The sequence below is a fragment of the Mauremys reevesii genome, linkage group 9, assembly GCF_016161935.1.
Source record: "Mauremys reevesii isolate NIE-2019 linkage group 9, ASM1616193v1, whole genome shotgun sequence".
NCBI classification, from domain to species: Eukaryota; Metazoa; Chordata; order Testudines; family Geoemydidae; genus Mauremys; species Mauremys reevesii.
In genome coordinates this window covers 47,378,156-47,401,418 of record NC_052631.1, presented here as the reverse complement: position 1 = coordinate 47,401,418, position 23,263 = coordinate 47,378,156, and the positions used below count along the sequence as shown (strand labels likewise).

Here is a 23,263-nt window from a genome sequence, read left to right as displayed (position 1 = left end):
TGTGTCCTGCCCTTACACAACCCCCGCAGTCTGCATTTCTCTTCCCTGCCCGAGTGTGTCTGTGCCCCTGCCCGAGTGTATTCCCTGGTCCCGTCTGCGTCTCTCTCTGCCTGTGCGCCCTTCTTCTGGCCCCTCCAGAAACCACGAGGTCCTGAGCACTGGGAAGTCGCAAGGCTCAGCGTGCGAGGGTGTTTGTGGCAGGAGTAACTTGCTTAGCCTGGTTCCGCTCGGCTCAGTAGAAAACCGGGACGCTGAGGCCAGTGCTGGTGAGATGACTTCTGGGCTCAGAGCTGCGACTTTCCCCACGTGGAAACGACACATTGCAGAGGAGCTGAGGCGCCGGGACCGGCTGCAGAGACAGGCCTTTGAAGAGATCATACTCCAGTGTAAGTGTGTGTAACGAACCACAGTTCTTTTGCCCGCTGCATCCCACAGTTCCCAAAGTTGTTAATGTTATAAGCACCCGAAAATGGGGATATAATTGAAAATGTTGGGCAACCTTAACCATGATCGTTACTGTTGCACTGCATATAATGAAAGACCAAAGCACTGGTTTGTTGTTCATGCTTAAGTGTAGTATTTCACATTTAATAGGAGAGACAAGCTGGTTTCAGTTCAGTCCCACTGCACTGTGGATGGTGTGAGCAGTATCTTTTCATCTTTTAAGGTACTTCCTCTAAGGCATTGTTCAGGTATTTGTCGGAGTGAAGCCAGCACTAGTGTTGCCTATACTGACTTTTAGTTGGGGGTGTTAAGTCTGTAGTGTTGGTCTTGTCCAATATAGTTGCTTTTCACTTTGAGCTTGTTTTTGGCCATCTCTTTTACCTATAGTTGCAACATGAGCAAATAGAAGCAGATGGCTGGTCCCCAACTGTTGTGCTACCATACTAACCCTAACTTGTTACTTTTTTCCCCCCTGTAGTGTAAAATAGTCTTCTAGGGTTGTATTACAAATATTAGAGGGCTGGTTGTGTTCTATAGGCTGCACTTGGGTTGCCTTTGCCTAGGATGAGTTCAAGGATGGATTCTTCAAACCTGTATTCCCATGAGAAGTCCCACATTTATCAATAGCAGTACATATGAGTAAGAACTACTTCTGAATAAAACTTTGCAGAATTGGTCTCTACTGTCTCAGTTTCTGAGAGGTTATCTAAGCCTGAGTAGGAATAAAACCACTGTCTACCCAAGTCAAAACGGGGTGTGTGTATCACAGTGTGACATAGTGTCATATGATGAGTTGGTGTAGGATTAACTACAAGATCCTGAAATCTTATAAATGGAGAAAGCTGGTTTTGCTCCTCACTTGTTTTTTAATTGTACTTTCTTGTCCTGTTAGATAACAAGCTGCTAGAGAAGACTGATCTCCATGCTGTGCTGGCTGATAAGCTGCAAGCAGAAAAGTATGACTTGCAAAGCAGACATGAGATCAGGTACTTGGAGTTCTTTTTCAATCAAGATGAACATTTCAGTCAGCTGTCTCTCATACACTAAAACTTCATGCATATACATCCGGTCTTTATAGGTTACTACAGTAACTTGGAACCAAATATTCCAATAGCACCTGATAAACCTAGATTAGGTTGTAGACCACTTCATTACAAGGTCTTGCAATTGTTACCCAGTTTAAGTCCATTCTTGCAGAAAGCTGTCTTACAAATAGATTTTCAGACAGATAATGGTTTATGTGGTCATTTGTTAGCAGCCTCTGTATTTGATACGGCATAAATTGGACTATTATGCCATTGGACCTATTTGCCCCATAACTTTCATACTACTTCTCACTGTTGGCTTACAATACCACTTCAGTCAGTGACTTTGTCCAATTTCATAAGCACTGTAGGGAAAGACCAGGTCTGTACTTAAGGTAGAGGTTTTCAGACTTGGTGGCTTCATGGTCTCATGAGTCATGAAGACTTCCATAGGGAGAAAAATGAAGCGGTAGAATGCATTCTCTTCTCTTCTCCCCTCATCCCTCCCTTCCCTTCTCCCCCCCCCGCCCCCATGCCAAAAAAAAGACTGGTGGCCATTAGCTTCAGAAAGCGTTATTGCTGTAGGAAAAACCCAGGTACTGCAGGTGGTGATGGTGCTGATGGTTCTATTGGCATTTGAGTCCGTACTAATCCAATTCCCTAACATAATGCAACATATAGTTCCATGCGTTGACAGCATGTGAACAGTAACAGATCAGGACTGATATTATTGCAATAAGGGCACAATAGTAGACTTTAACTTTATAACTGTCATGAATATTGATGTATGCAGATTGCTACACTAACCAATGAAGTGCAGCTACCTCTAGAGTGGAAAACATGTTGTGTAAAACCACTGTATGCTGTTGAGGATAGGAAATGAATAATACTATGTCCTACATAAACTGCAAGTGAAACATTAGGCAAGTAGAATGTAATTAGTTGAAATAGAATTTGACCCATACCATAGGCAAAACATTAAGTAACTACAGTGTAATTACTTGTTAGAAATTGACCAGCACACGGGCTGATAGCCTTATGAAAAATCTCAAAGGTTCTTTGGTGACCAAAATATTTAAGGTTGTACAAGTATCTGCTGTGGCAAAAGCTATGTTTGTGGGGATTGTAACAGGCTGCCCTGCCATCTGAAATAGATTCTTAGTTGTGCCATCGATAGCCAACTTTCATTTGTGGGAGGCTATGCCCAACCGAATAATAGTGTAAGAGCAAAGGTGGGGGTGGGGGAAGGATTACAGTACATATAAACAAAGCCTTACAAGTAAAATCCTAAGCCTTACTCTGGAAGTGCCCTCAGTATACTCTTGTATATGTTGATAGGGAGTGAATCCCACAGCCATGGGTCTCTGAGAGACTGTCTTTACCTGCCTTAAAGACTTGGGTGGGGAATGGCTGGTTCCACCTGGTAAGTCACAGGATAACAGACGTTCCCTCAGGACTTTTTACACTACCTTTGGACATGAAGATGTCTGGAAATACATTGCTTCTTATTACCATATTTGGCCACTGGGTCAGTGCTACCTGGGTAGGAAGAATAAGTTATCAACACCACTTCCTAAAAATCTAGTCTTCTGTGACCTGGTTTGCACCTACTTAGCTTGTGAGATCTAATGTAAGAACAACCCAAAGTGGTATGGTTTCAGGCAAAATAGAAATCTTTGTTATCGTGTAAACTAAAGTGAGAGAGGGAAGTTTGAGATGACCACATTACTAGAATCCCTCTCGCATTCATTTCCCTTCAGAACACTAATCTGTCACTCTGACTCCTTTCTGGTTTTATGGTCTTCCTAGCAGATTAGCTAGGTTGTCCCATCTCTCCCCCTCTCTTTCTTCACACCGAGTGCCAAACATAGGATGAGTACACAAACAGATACTGCACGTTTCCTTCTTCTACTGCTTAGGGTTACTAATATGTCTATTTTTTTCTGATTTTCATTGTTTTAGAAAAACTGGTTTTGTTTTTTTAACTTCTAAAAAAGTTGATTTGCTTGAATTGTATCTTTTAAAAATTGACCTCCATGTTCCTGTGTGTGATCTTCCAAAAAGCGTAAGAGATTTTGGTTATAGTGATGGGTAGTGTATTGTTTATATTAGTTTCTACTGGCTCCAACCTGATTAGAACCCCGCTGTGCTGTACAAACAGAATAGGACAATACCAGTTCTCAAGGAGCTTACAACTTCCATAGAGAAGATAGACGAAGTGTGGGAGAAGAAACAGAGGCACAGAGAGGGCAAATGACTTGCCCAAGATGTTACAACAGATCAATAGCAGATCAGGGAATAGAGCTCGGGTTCCCTGATTCGCAGTCCATTGCCCTATTCCCTGGAACATGCTGCCTTCTGAAGAACTCTAGACTCCATCAGCTCCCTCCACAAACCACTTTAAATGCACCCAAACTTGCAGTTTTTGCAGTTCTTGGGGTATTGTATAAAAAACTTCATCTTGCTTCTGTTTTAACCTAAAATCAGGAACTCTTAATATAATAACTGGGTGTAAGTTCTATTTAGTAGGTGATAAGAGAGTGAACTCAGTCCCTGGAAAATCAAGGAACCCTTCCAAACTACATAAAATTGTGCTGGGAGGAGAGTGTGTTATGGAACTACTTTTCAGTCTATTTTTATAGACTAATCTGTTAAGGGGGGAGAGGATAGGGCCCATAAGTAGAGTGACAGCGTGTAAATTAAAAATAATGCAATTAGTAACTGACAGTATTGGGTGTACGGCATGCTGTAAGACTTGTGTTCACCCTAGGTTAGGACTCAACTTGTGTAGCGTCTTATGCACTTCCCCAAATCCTCTAAAGAAAAATTAAACGTTTATAAAGTAACAATCGGAACAGGAGAGAAATTTAAAACCTACCATGTACAGGAAAGGGCTAAATTATTTTCATCTAAGACTTAGGAAGAGGCAAAAAGATGGAGGTAAGATATTCTAGATATAAGAAGCTTTAGAAGGAAAAAACATTTTCACAAAGAGGTGAGAGTAGGTGGAGGAGATCAGGGCTAAATGAACTAAGGAAGTGGGGAGAGGAAGACAAGGTCCATGAGGAATAGGTCCAAAGAGGAAGGTTTTGTTGTATAACCTCAAATGCATGTGGGAGACAGTGGAATTCTTGGAATATAAAGACTATGTCAGAAGGCAAGCAGCAGCAACTCTGCATGTCCTGTGGTGGGGAGATCAAGTTTAGGGAGGTGCAAGAAAAGATGAAGGGATTGATGAAGGGTAGTCAGGGAAATGGTGTCAGGAGGTGATGGTATATCTGAAGGCATACAGTTGAGAGAGGAAAAAGTAGAATTAGGTGACAGGGATGGGTACAACAACATGACGGGAAAGGTGAGTTCTAGGTCAGGAATGAACCCCTCCACCCCCAGCCCCAGGAGAGACAAAGAAACAAAAAAACTTTCAGAAACGAACTGAAAGTCTGAGCTGAGGATCCAAAAGATCTTGTCCAAAAGAACTACTTCTGTCCTTAAGACCTGTAGTTGAAGGGAGTTAAGTCACATGTTTGCTGACTTGAGGAAAGCAGAGTGTGTCCCTACTTCTAGGATGCAAAGACCTCAAGTATTTTTGTATATTTCTTGACAGGTTGTTTCAAGAGGGTTATTGAAGGATGCATTTAAATGATGTTTTAAATGTCATGCCTGACTAGGTCTGGCTATTTTAATGGGGGGGATAATGGGATGTATAGACAGACTATGAAGAATTTACAAATATGCATGAGACTTCCTTTCGTAATAAATTTCAATACAGGGAGGCTGTCTGGAGGGTTTTAACTCTACCTTAATATCTGAATGTAGTTACACGAATTTGAAATTGCAGGAGATGCTGTTATGAGGCTAACTAGGCAGAGGCTCAGAAGCAATCAACTTCTAGCTTGTGAAATCTCTCCTCTAAAATTCCAGTCCAGGGCATGATGGCACAAGAAATGAAGCTCAATTGCAGGAAATGGCCCAGCTGAGGATTAAACATCAAGAGGAGCTGACAGAGCTGCATAAAAAGCGTGGCGAGGTTAGAAAGTCCTCTTTCATGTATTGTGTGGCCTACTTGTGGCCCTTTGTGAGCATGGTGTCTGTGTGGTAATTATCTAAAGCTATTGGATTCTGATCCTGTTTCATTATCTTTGCTATTGTCAAATTTAAACTTCTGATAGGTTTGTTACCCCTTGACACTTCTCAGTTGCAGAATGTTCAACCTGTTCATGTGATTGACTTGTAGTATTCATTGTTATAGTTCAAAGGATTTGCTTTTCCTGCATAAGTGAATCTTCTGGTTGCTACTTTATTTCAGCAAAGAGTCCTGTGGCACCTTATAGACTAACAGACGTATTGGAGCATGAGCTTTCGTGGGTGAATGTTGCATCCGACGAAGTGGGTATTCATCCATGAAAGCTCATGCTCCAATACGTCTGTTAGTCTATAAGGTGCCACAGGACTCTTTGCTGCTTTTACAGATCCAGACTAACACGGTTACCCCTCTGATACTACTTTATTTCTGTGCTTTTTGTGATATTTGAAAAAAGTGAAGATTTATTCCTCATATTCACCCTCAACATTTGATGTGGCTGTGTCCAAAGGAGCCTTTCTGTCTGACAGGGCTGAGATACTAAGGGATAGTAACAGTGATGACAACTACTCCTAAGTAGTAGACCTCCCAGTCTGATACTGTCTGCTAGTACTGTGTCCAGAACTGTTTGCTATCTTTGAAGAAGAGGAAGTTCTGAAAGATGCGCACATTACTTATAAAGTTGGACTGACACATTCTGACTAGGAGCCAGTGAATGGCTGATGTACTGGTGGCATCCCTGCATTTTTTTTGTAATTATTTTTTCTCTCCTTAGTTGGCCCAGTCAGTGATTGATTTGAATAACCAAATGCAGCAGAAAGACAGGGAGATGCAGATCAATGAAGCAAAGTGAGTAGGAGCAATTTCTTCTTTGTGATGTAGGGCATGAGACCCAGATTTTTGGTCAGGTGTTTGTTTTGTATTACAGTAGTGCCTAGGAGCCCCAGTCATGAACCAGGACACTGTTGTGCTAGGCACAGTACAAACACAGACCAAAAAGATGGTCTCTGCCTGAAAGAGTGTTTTTCATTGTGTTACTTATGCTGTTGCTCTTCCAGGATTGCAGAATACATGCAAAAGATCTCTGAGCTGGAAACAGAGTGCCAGGAACTGCGCAGCAAGCTGCAAGAACTTGAGCGAGCCAATCAAACACTGAAGGATGAGTATGATGCTCTCCAGATCACCTTCACTGCCCTAGAAGAGAAACTGAGGAAAACTACTGAAGACAACCAAGAGCTGGTCACACGTTGGATGGCAGAGAAGGCTCAGGAAGCTAATCGGCTCAATGCAGAGAATGAGAAGGACTTGAGGTGAGATTTGACCATATATTTGGTAAAATAAGTGTGGTTTGAGTACGCCAGCCCTCGAGGGACCATTGTCTCCTAGAGTTTTTTGTCTACTCTGAAAACCTAGACATTCAAGGCAGAAAAGATTCTGGAACTTCATGTTCATCCTGTGGGGCTAGCAAAGTAAAGTATAGTCTCTGAGGATTGGTCTAATTGTAAATAACTAAAGTAATGACTTTTCCACTTTCCTCAGGAAACTATTCTAGTCTAACAGATCAAACAGCTGGAATATGTCTTCTGATTTTACCATGCTTGTATCAGATATGATTACTCCTAGTTTTACCTCCTTGAACTAATCTTAACAATTTCTTCATTTTCTGTATCCCGTTAACTTAGTCATTATTTGACCAAGCAATGCATTAATTTGAATCAGTTCCTCGTAACTTTTGGTTAACAGCCATGTATGCAGTTTTCAAAGTGTGCTCTTTCCAAATGCAGCTTACATACTTGCCTCCTTGGCATGTGATGCCTGTGTGTTAGCATCATATAATCTCACTAGATTTATTTGTTGACATATCATTATAAGGTTGTGCTTATGTAAAGAACTTTGTTTTTTCCCCTCCAGGAAGCGACAAGCCAAGTTGCAGAAAGAGCTAGCAGAAGCTGCCAAGGAACCGCTGCCAGTTGAACAGTAAGTAACCCTGATTTCAGGCAGTAGAGGTGTGCCAAAACTGAGGGCTGGGAAATAAATCTGTTCTGTTTCTCCTGTCCGGTGTGAGAGGTGTCTCTTCTCATCACCATGCATGAATGTACATAAGAACATAAGAACATAAGAAAGGCCGTACCGGGTCAGACCAAAGGTCCATCTAGCCCAGTATCTGTCTACCGACAGTGGCCAATGCCAGGTGCCCCTGAGGGAGTGAACCTAACAGGCAATGATCAAATGATCTCTCTCCTGCCATCCATCTCCATCCTCTGACGAACAGAGGCTAGGGACACCATTCTTACCCATCCTGGCTAATAGCCATTTATGGACTTAGCCACCATGAATTTATCCAGTCCCCTTTTAAACATTGTTATAGTCCTAGCCTTCACAACCTCCTCAGGTAAGGAGTTCCACAAGTTGACTGTGCGCTGCGTGAAGAAGAACTTCCTTTTATTTGTTTTAAACCTGCTGCCTATTAATTTCATTTGGTGACCCTTAGTTCTTATATTATGTGAATAAGTAAATAACTTTTCCTTATTCACTTTCTCAACATCACTCATGATTTTATATACCTCTATCATGTCCCCCCTTAGTCTTCTCTTTTCCAAACTGAAGAGTCCTAGCCTCTTTAATCTTTCCTCATATGGGACCTTCTCTAAACCCCTAATCATTTTAGTTGCTCTTTTCTGAACCTTTTCTAGTGCTAGAATATCTTTTTGAGGTGAGGAGACCACATCTGTACACAGTATTCGAGATGTGGGCGTACCATGGATTTATATAAGGGCAATAATATATTCTCAGTCTTATTCTCTATCCCCTTTTAATGATTCCTAACATCCTGTTTGCTTTTTGACCGCCTCTGCACACTGCGTGGACATCTTCAGAGAACTATCCACGATAACTCCAAGATCTTTTTCCTGACTCGTTGTAGCTAAATTAGCCCCCATCATGTTGTATGTATAGTTGGGGTTATTTTTTCCAATGTGCATTACTTTACATTTATCCACATTAAATTTCATTTGCCATTTTGTTGCCCAATCACTTAGTTTTGTGAGATCTTTTTGAAGTTCTTCACAATCTGCTTTGGTCTTAACTATCTTGAGTAGTTTAGTATCATCTGCAAACTTTGCCACCTCACTGTTTACCCCTTTCTCCAGATCATTTATGAATAAATTGAATAGGATTGGTCCCAGGACTGACCCTTGGGGAACACCACTAGTTACCCCTCTCCATTCTGAGAATTTACCATTAATTCCTACCCTTTGTTCCCTGTCCTTTAACCAGTTCTCAATCCATGAAAGGACCTCTCCTTTTATCCCATGACAGCTTAATTTACGTAAGAGCCTTTGGTGAGGGACCTTGTCAAAGGCTTTCTGGAAATCTAAGTACACTATGTCCACCGGATCCCCCTTGTCCACATGTTTGTTGACCCCTTCAAAGAACTCTAATAGATTAGTAAGACACGATTTCCCTTTACAGAAACCATGTTGACTATTGCTCAAGAGTTTGTTTTTCTATGTGTCTGACAATTTTATTCTTTACTATTGTTTCAACTAATTTGCCCGGTACCGACGTTAGACTTACCGGTCTGTAATTGCCGGGATCACCCCTAGAGCCCTTTTTAAATATTGGCCCTTATTAAATATGTATTTTTATTAGGGCTGTCAAGCGATTAAACAATAGAATACCATTTACTTAAATATTTTGGATGTTTTCTACATTTTCAAATATATTGATTTCAATTACAATGCAGAATACAAAGTGTACAGTGCTCACTTTATATTTTTTATTACAAATATTTGCACTGTAAAAATACAAAAGAAATAGTATTTTTCAATTCACCTAATAAAGAGATTGCACTGCAATACTTGTATCATGAAAGTTGAACTTACAAATGTAGAATTATGTACAAAAAATAACAGCATTCAAAAATAAAGCAATGTAGAAGTGTAGAGCCTACATGTCCATTCAGTCCTATTTCAGCCAATACTCAGACAAACAAGTTTGGTTACAATTTGCAGGAGATAATGCAGCCTGCTTCTTGTTTACAATGTCACCAGAAAGTGAGAACAGGCGTTCGGATGGCACTGTTGTAGCCGGCGTCCCAAGACATGTATGTGCCAGATGCGCTAAAGATTCATATGTCCCTTCACCACCATTCCGGAGGGCATGCGTCCATGCTGGTGATGGGTTCTGCTCGATAATGATCCAAAGCAGAGCGGACCGATGCATGTTCATTTTCACCATCTGAGTCAGCAGAAGGTTGATTTTTCTTTTTTGATGTTTCGGGTTCTGTAGTTTCCGCATCTGGGTGTTGCTCTTTTAAGACTCTCAAAACATGCTCCATACCTCATCCCTCTCAGATTTTGGATAGCACTTCAGATTGTTAATCCTTGGGTCGAGTGCTGTAGCTATTTTTAGAAATCTCACATTGGTACCTTCTTTGCGTTTTGTCAAATCTGCAGTGAAAGTGTTCTTAAAACGAACATATGTGGGGTCAACATCCAAGACTGCTATAACATTAAATATATGGCAGAATGTGGGTAAAACAGAACAGGAGATATACAATTCTCCCGCAAGGAGTTCAGTCACAAATTAACTTTTTTTTTTTTTTTTTTAATGAACATCATCAGCATGGAAGCATGCCTTCTGGAATGGTGGCCGAAGCATGAAGGGTCATACGAATGTGTAGCATATCTGGCACGTAAATACCTTGCAATGCCGGCTACAAATGTGCCATGCGAATGCCTGTTCTCAATTTCAGGAGACATTGTAAATAAGAAGCAGGCAGCAGTATTTCCCGTCAATGTACACAAACTTGTTTGTCTTAGCTATTGGCTGAACAAGAAGTAGGACTGACTGGACTTGTAGGCTCTAAAGCAGGGGTCGGCAACCTTTCAGAAGTGGTGTGATGAGTCTTCATTTAATCACTCTAATTTAAGGTTTTGCGTGCCAGTAATACATTTTAACGTTTTGAGAGAGTCTCTTTCTATAAGTCTATAATATATAACTAAACTACTGTTGTATGTAAAGTAAATAAGGTTTTTAAAACGTTTAAGAAGCTTCATTTAAAATTAAATTAAAATGCAGAGCCTGCCCCCCTCTCCTCCGCCCCGCCAGACCAGTGGCCAAGACCTGGGCAGTGTGAGTGCCACTAAAAATTAGCTTGCATGCCGCAGGTTGCCTACCCCTGCTCTAAAGTTTTACATTGTTTTGTTTTTGAGTGCAGTTATGTAACAAAAAAACCCTACATTTGTAAATTATACTTTCATGATAAAGAGATTGCACTAGAGTATTTGTATGAGGTGAATTGAAAAATACTATTTCTTGTTTCATTTTTACAGTGCAAATATTTGTAATAAAAATATAAAGTGAGCACTGTACACTTTGTATTCTGTGCTGTAATAGAAATCAATATATTTGAAAATGTAGAAAAACATCAATATTTAATGAATTTCAGTTGGTATTTTGTTGTTTAACAGTGCGATTAATCACGATTAATTTTTTTAACTGCGATTAATTTTTTTGAGTTAATCGCATGAGTTAACTGTGATTAATCGACAGCCCTAATTTTTATAGAGAATTAGGGTAAATTACATTTTTATCTTCAGTAATTGTGATAGAGGAGTAATTGGGCGGAGGGATAGCTCAGTGGTTTGAGCATTGGCCTGCTAAACCCAGGGTTGTGAGTTCAATCCTTGAGGGGGCCACCTAGGGATCTGGGACAAAAAATCAGTACTTGGTCCTGCTAGTGAAGGCAGGGGACTGGACTCGATGACCTTTCAAGGTCCCTTCCAGTTCTAGAAGATCGGATATCTCCATTTAAAAACAAAAACAAAAACAAAAAACGTAGTCAGTTTAAAATCAGAAATCTACAGTAAATTTCCTTATTTGTATGTTTATAGAATGAGGAACTCTGCTGTGACTAAGAATATCAACTCAAGTTTGAAAGTCCCAAGGTTCATTCAGTGAATTTGAACTCGTATCTCAACAGAATACAATTTCTGTGATGCAATGCCTTTGGTAGTTGGAATAGTTCTCTTGATCTGGGAGTGAGGGCCACTGGAGACACTTACGTTTGCAAAAAGTTGGGACTACATGCAACAGTATAATAGGGTTTCATGTGAGAGCAGAGATTGAACAGATTGGAAAAATAGTATCAATTACTTCCCTGCTGGAATGGATTTATGCCTAGATTCTGCTTTGCTTGCTCGCTTACTACCTTAAGTATGAAGTGCTCATACCTCTGTAAGTTACCAACTAGGTAATATGCAGATTAACTTTAAACCAATATGGGAACTGGAGAGGGTGTGTATGGGGGGGAATATTTGTTCACTTTATTGCTGAATAGAGTTGCTGCCTTTGGGGTTTAGCAAAGGGAGTTGATTACAATGGACCTTATTTGGCTGATTCAAAAGGAGGCATGTTCCCATACTTCTCCAGGGATGATGATATTGAAGTGCTTGTGGATGAAACTTCTGACCAAGCTGAAGAGACTTCCCCCGTGCGAGCTGTCAGCCGGACATCCAGGTATGTAGATTGATATTCCTGTACCTTTTTAAGGTGCCTTTTGAAATGTCAACATAACCTAAGAAGGGGTAGCAGTTAATGAAAACTGTTGAAAAGCTACTTAACTCCCTTCCCACCTAGACTTAACACACACATTTCTTACTACAACACAGCAGCAAGGGTGGGTAGAGTTATATGAACAGCCCCCGACTGCAAGAATAGGGGTCAATGAGTGATTGACAAGTCTAAACAAAGTTTCAAATTGCTTAAACTCAGTGAAGAAAGTCCTTTCTCAAAGTTTTTTTTTAATAAGGTCCTTAACCTCACCCCCAATTATATATTCCAAGCTGTTATTAATGGTGACCTGCATGTGCTGCTGCTCCTGCTCCCGTGGGGTCTTCCTTCTTGAGTTTGGGCTGAAAGGGAAAGCATCTTTTCCCAGATACCTGGTGTTGTGAACTGTATTTATTGATCTTCATTTGAACAATCTGTTCATAAGGCTTAAACCTGTCCTCCCCTCCTCTTTAGTAAGCGACTGTCACAGCCAGCTGGAGGCCTTCTGGACTCTATCACTAATATTTTTGGGTAGGTTAGAACACCTTCACCTTTTCTTGTTTTATATATTGGTTTCAACGTACACGAGAATTTCAGTGATGTAAGGAATGCAGATATCATAATGTCAGCCTTTCTTCTAGTTTCTGCTTTTTTTCTTTGTTCTCCTCAACTTCCTGTTTCTTCCATCTTGCCGTATGCTGACCTCTGACCTTTCCCTCCAGTCTGTCTGAGTCTTCCCTTTTGGGACATCACTCTTCTGATGCTGCCAGGTGAAAACATTATCCACTTTTAGTCCAGCATGTGAATATATGACACTGAAGTAACGTGGAACCCAGCTTCACTACCCTGCTTAGGCTTCAGATGTTCATAACATTGTCTAGAAACTTTCCAGTTAGCGATTCAGGCAGTCTTTCTGAGTGGAGCAGTATGCGGATTTGGTTCTTTTTAATGACAGTGCTGTAGTCAGCACCTCATTAGTTGGGGTCTCTTCCCCAGTGACTGTGCTGTAGTCGGACCCTCTGAGTGGAGTCCTGCATTAGGTGGAAGGTCTTTCTGTAAGACAGCATTGGCGTCTGGGCTTTCAAATGGGGTACTCCACTGGCTGGGATCTTCTCACAGCCACAGTAGTGCAGTTTGAACTAGACACAATGGTGGGGTTGCAGTCTGTCCCTCTAAACTCATTGTGATGTTTACATTGTTTGACTCCTTAGTGCAAGAAAAGATGACTGCTCAGACATTAGGTTGGCAGTGAAGTTGATAGTGTGGGAGCAAACTAAAGTTAAGCTAGGTAAGAGAAGGTGCAGGCATGAACTGATGTAATCTGATAAAATGCAGTCCGGAAAGGAAGGGGGGAAAGAATGAAGTAAGGATTTTGGCCCCATCTCTAATCCACCCCACAGTTATAGTCGGGTTCATCCAGGTCTGTGCCTGCCACTTTGAGAGAAATTGCGTCCACTCTTCTATTTAACATATTTTTCTTTGTGTCCCATCACAGGAGGCGCTCTCTGTCCTCATTTCCTGTTCCCCAGGAAAATGTAGATGTGCATCCAGGTTCCAGTAAAGAAGTGAGAGTGCCCACTACTGCAGTGTATGTCTTTGTAAGTATATCCAGGAACTACAAGTTTCTTCAGACTCTTCTTGCCTAAGAAGAGGAGAATTTGATCTTTGAGTAGCAAATGCTGTCTGGGATAAAATGGCTCTGCTTGTTTAAACTGCTCCAGGTAATGTTTTAAATCTAGAAGATGACTCATGAATTGGCAAGGCAGCTAGGTCCATTTAATCCGTATTGACTTTATTCTCAGCCTAGATATCCACCTAAAACAAAAATTCACTCAGGTGCATGCATCCGTCACATGTTCAGTGTTCCTTCTTTTGTGGTCATAGTTAATGTATGTTTTGCTGAGGTCAATGATGACTAGTAAAAGGTCTGAGTGCACAAAAGAATCACACTCCCATTACCCGTTCAGCTCCCAACAGTCTCTCTTTATCCCATCGTGCTATAGCAGTGCTGTGATTGCGGGAGAGGCTGCTGACAATTTAGGATAAGTTCAGTGCCTGTTATCCACAGTGTAAGGAAGCATGGCCCTGAATGTCATCCAACAGAACCAATTAAGGAGTTTAGGGTGTGGGGTGTCTTGATTTGTGGTGTGTGTGATCTCAAGTTTTCAAGCTGAGACCTCTTCTGTATGTTATGGAATGGTGAGGCCATTTTTGAGTCTGAGTCTGTGCAAGGCAACTCTAAATTATTCATTTTATAGCTGGAAAATATTGGAGCAAACTCTTGTGAATCAGTCACTTGCTTTGAATGCTCATTTAATAGAGATGGCTGCTGCATGGCTAAAGAAATCCCAGAGATTTCCTATACTCATCCTAGTACCTGGGTAATCCACCTGAGTTTTTGTGGTATTCTGATTTGTTTAATATAGGCTTTGCTAATTTTATTTAGTATGGGCCTTCTGCATATGAAAGATGATCACATTTGGGCTAGATCACAATTGTGTGCAGCCTACTCTTCAGCAAGCTCTGTATGGGGCTACAGACTGTTTGGTGCTGATGTCGTTTGGGGTGGCTGTGATTATCTTTTTTTTTGCTCCCCCTCCCCCAAGGATGCACATGATGGAGAAGTGAATGCAGTGCAATTCAGTCCTGCTTCCCGGTTACTAGCAACAGGAGGCATGGATCGGAGAGTTAAACTCTGGGAAGTCTTTGGAGGTAAGCTTCTGCTCTGAGTTATTGTGTGAAGTGACATAGGCCAAAAAGAATACTTTGTGTCTTGTACCAAATTTAGAATCTCATTCAGTTGGCTCATGCAAAATGGATTTTCTCCTAAAGTTTTTAACTCAGTTGCTGGTGTTTTTAAGTTGAGCATGCTGTTCTGCAGTTCCAGACAAACACTATATAAGTGTGAAGCAGTTATGTTAGATCAGCTGAAATACTACTCGGAACTGGGGATTAAAGCCAGGCTCAAGCAAACTGATCAAAAGCTAGTGCCACTATGTAATTCGTTTTTGTTTTGCTGTGGTAATTGTCCCAATGTGTTGACCAAATGGAACTAACACAGAAGTTCAAATCCTTCCCCTAATTTGTATCCACTCCAATCCATTGCTTATTTGTTTCTTTCTGCATGCAGACAGATGCGAGCTGAAAAGTTCTCTCTCTGGCAGTAACGCAGGGATTACGAGTATTGAATTTGACAGTGCTGTGAGTATTTGTGTAATACCCGTAGTCTGTGTTTGGGGAGAAATTAATTGCAGTAGCTTGTGCTCGGCTACCAGTTTCACCCATGTGCTTTGAAATTCATCCCCAAAGAAACAAGTTAAAATACTTGTAGGAATACCTGACATACATTTTAAAATACTGTACAAAACTTTTTTATACAGTAGGCTGAACTCTAGTTTCAGAGGGACACTTCAGTGAATTGAGTTTAACCAAATCAATGCCACTGTATTACGAATAGGGGTATGTCTACACTTAAAACACTATAGCAGCACTGCTCCAGCGCTTCAGCATAGACAGACATGACAGCAACAGGAGGGGTTCTCCCATTGCTGTAGTTAATCCACCTCCCTGGGAGGCAGTAGCTAAGTCAGTGGAAGAATTGTTCTGTCTGCACCGTTGAATCATCATAGCTTTGTCTCGAGGTATTGAATTTTCACACCCCTTAGAATCATAGCTATGCTAATGTAAGTTCCCAGTGTAGACCAGGCCTAGGAATATCCACATGGGTTTAATGCAGTTTAATTTATCCACTTCAAATTCACACCTGTAGGTAATTTGGATTAACTTTCCTGAGGGTCATTCCCCTCTTCCTCCACCCCATAGACATGCCCTAAAACTCTGATCTGTATTTCACTTTTCAGAAGATACACAAAATCCAGTTATCTGGGCTATTGGGAATTTTAAAATGAGCTAGGTCTTACCCAAACTATGAATTTCCACTGTTTCCTTATAAGCTCCTTGAAAGTACTAGAGTTGTATGTCTCTGTTCCTGTTGTATGCACTGAGAAATTTTTATAACTTGGTGGTGAGGATTAGATGCCTCACTGAGGTCTGTGATGAATAGTAAAAGGTCTGATTGCCTGAAGGATTACACTTCCATTACCCTTTCAGCTCCCAGCAATTTCTCACCCATCATACCTCAGCAATGCTGTGACTGGGGGAGTGTTTGCTGACAAATGGTGATGTGTTCAGTTCATGTTCCCTAGAGCATCACAGGCCCAATTCTGATCTGCATCCAACAGAACCAGTCAAAGGAATAAGGGGTTTTGGAGGTGCATATCTGGGTACATGATCTCAAACTTTCTTGCTGAGACCTCTTTCACCGTGTATGAACTGAGGCCAAGTTTGAAGCCATCTTTACAGCTTAGCATTTCTGTGCTTTCACATTACTGATACACCTCCAAAAACATCTTCTGTTGGTCTTCACCAGTTCACTAGAGTCCTCAAACTGTGAGGCACCCCCCCAGGGGGGTGCAGCGGAATGTCAAGGGGGGGTGCAGCGGGCCAGGGAGGAAGCGCATGCCATGCAGCCTCGCTCTGCCCCCAGTTCTGCTGCGGCCCCAGTCCCAGCCACCCAGATGCTGAAAGTCTGCTTACCCGCAGTAACTGGTCTCTGCCCCTGGAGGGTGGGAAGAGCACCAGCAGTTGCTGCTCTGGGAGTCTGGAGGAGCACTTGGGTGGCTACCGTGAGAGAGGTACCAGCAGCTTTCGCTTCCTGCCCTGAGCGCAGCTCCCCCTCCCTTGCCCCACTCCCACTTCCCCATCCCTGGAGTGTGGCTCCCCCTCCCCGTCATGCCCCACTAAACCCTCACCCCGACTCCTGGGGGGTGGCGGTGTGGACTGAGCAAGGTGGGGTTGTGATTGAGAAAGTTTGGGAACCACTGCACTAGAGGATTGGCTGGTGTTGCTAACCTGTCTGGAGAAACTTGTTCTGATGTAAGTGGCTTGATCACATAGCAGATCTTGTCAGTTAGAACACATGCATTCTGGGTTCCATGATATTTTTTCTGAATCAGTGAGTCACCTGAGACTGACAGGCACAAGACTTGTCCCCTTGTCCTCGTGGGATTTTTCTTGAGAAATAACTTTGCCATAGTATCTTGAAATAGGATCTATGTCTAGAGTGACAGGAAGGAGCCACCACCCTCAGGATACTCTATATCCATTTGTCCATCTCCTGACCAGAACTTACTTAGTTTTTACTACCTCTGTTGAGAACCCTGTAGTTGGGAGTGAAATTGACAGGAATCAGGCCAGTCTAACTCTGCAGTTTGGGTCAGCTAGGCCTAATAGCAGAGGCAGATGCTGGAGCATTTTTGTGGAAGGAGAGCGAAAAAATAGAGACTGGGTGGGGTGAAGGCAAACTAGTAGAAAATCCCACTATCCTTGCAGCAGCAAGGAGGTTATGAGTAGAAATGGGCTGGAAAGAATGTCCCTCCCTTCCAGCACTATGGCCATTATTCCTTTCATAGCTAATTGTTTTGGGAATCTGTGGACATGGCTCACGAAAAAATTACATCTTTGTTAAAAATGTCTTGAATATCTTCTTCCTCATCCAAACTTAATTGCTGCCTCCCGCCCCCAGTTGTTTTCTTAGCAGTATGGCAGTAAAGTGAACCCTGTGGATTGTCAGTTCTTATGACTATCCCATCGTATTGAGACTTTCTGGAAATACTTGCTGGGTATAGTAGTTTACTTCTCTCAGTCACTGTGGGAAATTGCCTTAAATCCCTCCTGTTTTCACAGGGCTCTTATCTCTTAGCAGCTTCAAATGACTTCGCCAGCAGAATCTGGACTGTAGATGACTATCGATTACGGGTGAGTCTCCTGCAGAAGGCAAGCAATGTATAGGCTGTTTCTGCCCGGTATTCCCATTTATATTCTTATGAAGGACACTGGAAAATTGCAGATTCCACTGTTTTAGGATCTTGCTTAAGTTTTTTTTTTTTTTTTTCCCCTCGCAGAACATTTAATTGAATTTTTATCCCTGTTTAATTGAAAAGAGCCTTTACAACATAACCTGATGTGCAATCCTGGCCTCTACACATAGCCTCACAGAAACCTCTCCAGATAAATAGCAACCAAATATATGAACTTTCCTTCCTTCCTCTGCACATAGGAAGTATTAATTTTAGAACCATTTAAATGTTAAGAAACAGCAGTCTTAAGCACCCAAAGTCTGTAGCATGGTTCAGAGTTTTAGTTAAAACACAGTTCTGTTTCCTAGAATAGATGCATTTTAACTGAGTAGGGGCCAGCCTGGGTCCCTGGCTCAATTGTTGGAGTAGACAAGCCCTGAAGCACTAGTCTCTAATCAGGATACTTAACAAAATATTAATCTCTTGCTCATGTTCTTCCTCCACCTCTTCAGAGTGGACTCTTTGGCCCTTACCCAAGGAAGGACATGCCTGTGTTCTACCTAGGCTGAAAAGAGGTCTCCTCTCTTAGCAGAGGAAACTTTCTAAGAGGCTTCACTTGTTCCTGCTCCTGGACATGATCCTTGTTCCTGAATTTTTATTTTAGGAATATTTCACCAAGCATTATTTGGCATGCTGACTCTAACCCAAGATATGTTTAGTTGCTCTTACAAGCTGTTGCGTGCGCAATCTGGCATGAAGCATTTTGGAATGCTGCAGAAGCTCTACAGTCATTTCTGCACTGGTTAGCCTCCCACGCTCTTCAGGCATTAGAAGTGAACTTGAATCTCTCTCTTTGCCCTGTGTTGTATTATTTGATCTGTTGCATGAATGATTTTTTAGCTCTCTAGATCGCCAGCATTTCACGTATTGTTCTAAAGTACACCTATAATTCACTTGATTGCTTTTAATATTCATAGATTGTAAGGCTGGAGGGGACCTCGAGAGGTCATTGAGTCCAGTCCCCTGCCCTCATGGCAGGATCAAATACTGTCTAGACCATCCCTGATAGACATTTATCTAACCTACTCTTAAATATCTCCAGAGATGGAGATTCCACAACCTCCCTAGACAGTTTATCCCAGTGTTTAACCACCCTGGCAGTTAGGAACTTTCCTAATGTCCAACCTAAACCTCCTTTGTTGCAGTTTAAGCCCATTGCTTCTTGCTCTATCCTTAGAGGCTAAGATGAACAAGTTTTCTCCCTCCTCCTTATGACACCCTTTTAGATACCTGAAAACTGCTATCATGTCCCCTCTGTCTTATCTTTTCCAAACTAAAGAAACCCAGTTCTTTCAGCCTTCCTTCATAGGTCATGTTCTCTAGACCTTTTAATCATTTTTGTTGCTCTTCTCTGGACCCTCTCCAATTTCTCCGCATCTTTCTTGAAATGCGGTGCCCAGAACTGGACACAATACTCCAGTTGAGGCCTAACCAGCGCAGAGTAGAGCGGAAGAATGATTTCTCGTGTCTTGCTCACAACACATCTGTTAATGCATCCCAGAATCACGTTTGCTTTTTTTGCAACAGCATCACACTGTTGACTCATATTTAGCTTGTGGTCCACTATAACCCCTAGATTCCTTTCTGCCGTACTCCTTCCTAGACAGTCTCTTCCCATTCTGTATGTGTGAAATTGATTGTTCCTTCCTAAGTGGAGCACTTTGCATTTGTCTTTATTAAACTTCATCCTGTTTACCTCAGACCATTTCTCCAATTTGTCCAGATCATTTTGAATTATGACCCTATCCTCCAAAGCAGTTGCAATTGCTCCCAGTTTGGTATCATCTGCAAACTTAATAAGTGTACTTTCTATGCCAATATCTAAGTCATTGACGAAGATATTGAACAGAGCCAGTCCCAAAACAGACCCTGGCGGAACCCCACTTGTTATACTTTTCCAGCAGGATTGGGAACCATAGATAACTACTCTCTGAGTACAGTTATCCAGCCAGTTATGCACCCGCCTTACAGTAGCTCCATCTAAGTTATATTTTCCTAGTTTATTGATAAGAATATCATGCAAGACCGTATCAAATGCCTTACTAAAGTCTAGGTATGCCATATCCACCGCTTCTCCCTTATCCACAAGACTCGTTATCCTATCAAAGAAAGCTATCAGATTGGTTTGACATGATTTGTTCTTTACAAATCCATGCTGGCTATTCCCTATTACCTTACCACCTTCCAAGTGTTTGCAGATGATTATCTTCCCTGGCACAGAAGTTAAACTAACTGGACTGCTCTTTATCTCCAGAATGTTAGATCTTGTATGGGAAACCTTCTAGAATGTGTCAAAATCTTCTGCAGCTTTAGATTGGCCCCAAAATCCTACCATCAGTTAGAAACAAAGGTGTATAACAGTTTAATAGATAATCATTAAGGAGATGATGGAGATGATTCTGTCATGGAGGTCATGGATTTTGTGACTTTCTGGGAACTCTGTGACTACTTCTGCGCCAGGTCTGGAGCAGCTGTCCAGTCCCAGGGCTGCTGGCGCAGCTGGCCAGTGACTGGCAGAGTGGCTGCGCTTGGGTCAGCTCGTGTGGGACTGGAGCAGCAGGGGTTGGAGCAGCTGCACGCCCTGACAGCTCTCTGTTTGTTGTGTTCCTCCTCCTACCCCCCCCCACCCCCGCCCAGTATTTTTAGTAAAAGTCAGGGACAGGTTATTGGCTTCTGTGAATTTTTGTTTATTGCCCATGACCTGTCCCTGACTTTTACTAAAAATACCAGTGACAGAATCTTAACCTTAATCATCATTAACTTTGTATGAAAAGTTCCCATGCAAAACTCCACTCAGTCTTCAAAAGATCTTTCTGCAATTTTTCAGTGTGCCTGATAACTTCTGGCTTTGGGTCAGTACCATAACTGCTCTCTGAGCTAATACAGTACATTGAATTTGTTGTCTGAATGGGTTTGGTGCATGGATTTTGCATTCCTTGCATGTGCATTGAGGGAAGTTGAGTTGGTTTAATATTAAATTCTGCATCAAACTACCTATTTATAAACAACTATTCACTTGTTAGTGGCAGTGCAGGGCGGGAGGTAATGGAATATTCTCCAGGGTTATAAAGATCTTCTCTATCCATAAAATTGTGGTATCCAGAGATTAACTGTCATGTTGCAACCATGGAGACAATCCATGACCTTTAGGTTTTAGTGCTGTGCAATAATTTTTCAGTTCCTCAGACTCTGCTTGTGTTTCATTTCCATTGTTAAGTCTTCTAGTGGTTTTGTAGGCCATGTAGCAGTGTGCAAGTTAGGAGTTCAGTGACTAACAGTGGAAGGTTTAATTTTTGGCAAGGCTTGTTCTCTGATCACTTTCCCTGTTCCCAGCAGCCTGTTCCCTCATGCTACATTAGTTCTGTGATTGGCAAATAAGTATCTAATAATTTGTGATGATTGTACTTCATGTTCCAACGGGCCCTGACTGTGGTTGGCATCAGACAGAAACAGTCATGGAAATCTGCTGATGGGAGCAACTCTGGAATCTCTGGAGATCTCAGGCTTTCAAGCTGAGACTTCAGAGTTAACACTAGATCCCTTTTTGCTGTACTTGACACCATCATTTCAACTCTTACTATGCTTTAGTCTATACCCTGGTCTCTCCTTTAAGACTTTTGTAGTTACCATCTTTCCAGCCGAGGTTACTAGGGGTGGTAGCAAAGAGTCATAGATTTCGAGAGAACTACTCCTTAACTAGCCAAAGGAGTTGCAAATGCGGGAGAGAGTATCTCTTATTCAGAGACTGAGTATGCTGCCTTTGCAGTACTCTCGGCACTTGCTGACTCACGGAGAAGCAGACTGGGAATCAAAGCTACATTCTGTTTAACCAGAATGGAAAGGTGGGCTTTTTTTGTGATCCATGCCTCTAGTCACACCTTAGACTAAGGTGGGAGGAGTTGAATCAAAGACTTTGTCCCCGTTAAGCTGCTGAATTGCAAGATCAGAGCCATGAGGACAGGAAGCAATTGTAGCTGAAACTGCTCATTTACACCATGTAAATCTTCTCTCCCCAGCACACACTGACAGGCCACAGTGGGAAGGTTCTGTCAGCCAAGTTCTTGCTGGATAATGCACGCATCGTGTCAGGGAGTCATGACCGGACCCTCAAGCTCTGGGACCTGCGCAGCAAAGTTTGTAAGGAAACCATTTCCACCCCAGCACCAACACCCTTTTGTCTTTCACACACCTCTTATTCTCTTTAGTGGTTGTCCAAAAAGCAGAAAATTGCAGCCATGCTGCTTTTTGATGATATTCTGATCTTCGGTATTGCAAGCTAAGCAGGGTCAGGCCTGGCTGATACCTGGATGGGAAACCTAAGAAAAGACCATATGCTACAGTGAAAAGCATTGCTGATTGAGTGGGCAACTGCACTCTGTAGACCCTCTTGTCCATCAAACTGTAGAATGGGTTTTTTATTCTTCTGTAGAAACTTGGAGGCAGGTCAGACCTTGCAACCCTGGGCTGGTCTTAAGCCCCCTCTTGAAAATCCTACCCACAGTTTCCTGCCTCCAAGTGAAGCAAATGGCAGGATTCAGTTCATGCAGAAACATTTGTCTTAAAATATGTTCCTGGTTTCTATAGTAAAACTTGGCACAGACACAGCCTTTCTCCCCCAGTGTCCTACCCCCTTGTTTATGTATAAAGAGGAGCATGTCATATTCATCCGTGACTTGTTTGACTAATTATGAAGTGGTAAAACAACTGTCCTTGTACAGTTGTAGGGATGTTGGGCATGGCAGTCAAGTGGTTCAGAGGAATAATGTGCTGTTGGGGATTTTGGATCAGTTTCTTCTAAGACAAGGCTCACCTGTCCCCACCCCCCGTGACCCCAAACTCCTCCCAGGGCAGTAGTTTCCATGCAGCTACAGAATTTAGATGTTTGCTGCTCAGTGACTTTTAAATACTGCTATCAACTTTTACAGCACAATGCGAAGGGGACTGTGTTGTTAGTGACTTACCCCTCCTCCCCCTTTTTTCTTTTCAAGGTATAAAAACAGTATTTGCAGGATCAAGCTGCAATGATATAGTGTGCACAGAGCAGTGTGTGATGAGTGGACATTTTGACAAGAAGATTCGCTTCTGGGACATCAGGTAAAACTATACTCTGACACGGGTTAGATTCTCTAGTAATTATTTAATGCTAAAGAACATAAAATGAATCTGTGAATTGTGACCCTCCCATTCTTTGAGTTCTCCATTGCTTGGAGTATTTATTACAGGAATATGAGGAAGTCACC

The 23,263-nt window shown here is 42.0% G+C and overlaps 1 protein-coding gene and 2 non-coding genes across 10 annotated transcripts in view; all 3 read left to right on the top strand.

Annotated features, from left to right (window-relative positions):
- ATG16L1 (autophagy related 16 like 1) overlaps positions 1–23,263 on the top strand; it is a 29,524-nt gene that overhangs the window by 495 nt on the left and 5,766 nt on the right. For 3 of the 8 annotated variants that reach the window (XM_039487551.1, XM_039487550.1, XM_039487552.1), the window contains 14 exons: positions 240–386; positions 1,337–1,430; positions 5,391–5,496; positions 6,326–6,399; positions 6,609–6,860; positions 7,462–7,527; positions 11,986–12,072; positions 12,580–12,636; positions 13,601–13,703; positions 14,712–14,817; positions 15,236–15,306; positions 17,851–17,922; positions 22,040–22,160; positions 23,012–23,117. In XM_039487551.1, the coding sequence (XP_039343485.1) occupies positions 272–386; positions 1,337–1,430; positions 5,391–5,496; positions 6,326–6,399; positions 6,609–6,860; positions 7,462–7,527; positions 11,986–12,072; positions 12,580–12,636; positions 13,601–13,703; positions 14,712–14,817; positions 15,236–15,306; positions 17,851–17,922; positions 22,040–22,160; positions 23,012–23,117 (1,430 nt within the window). In that variant the 5' untranslated portion in view covers positions 240–271. Of the gene's footprint in view, positions 1–79; positions 387–1,336; positions 1,431–5,307; positions 5,497–6,325; positions 6,400–6,608; positions 6,861–7,461; positions 7,528–11,985; positions 12,073–12,579; positions 12,637–13,600; positions 13,704–14,711; positions 14,818–15,235; positions 15,307–17,850; positions 17,923–22,039; positions 22,161–23,011; positions 23,118–23,263 lie in introns of those variants that run through there. The other 5 variants (XM_039487553.1, XM_039487554.1, XM_039487557.1 and 2 more) reach the window with 4 other exon arrangements.
- Positions 14,009–14,283, top strand: LOC120372739. Its single transcript, XR_005585159.1, has one exon.
- On the top strand, positions 16,153–16,419 carry LOC120372738. Its single transcript, XR_005585158.1, has one exon.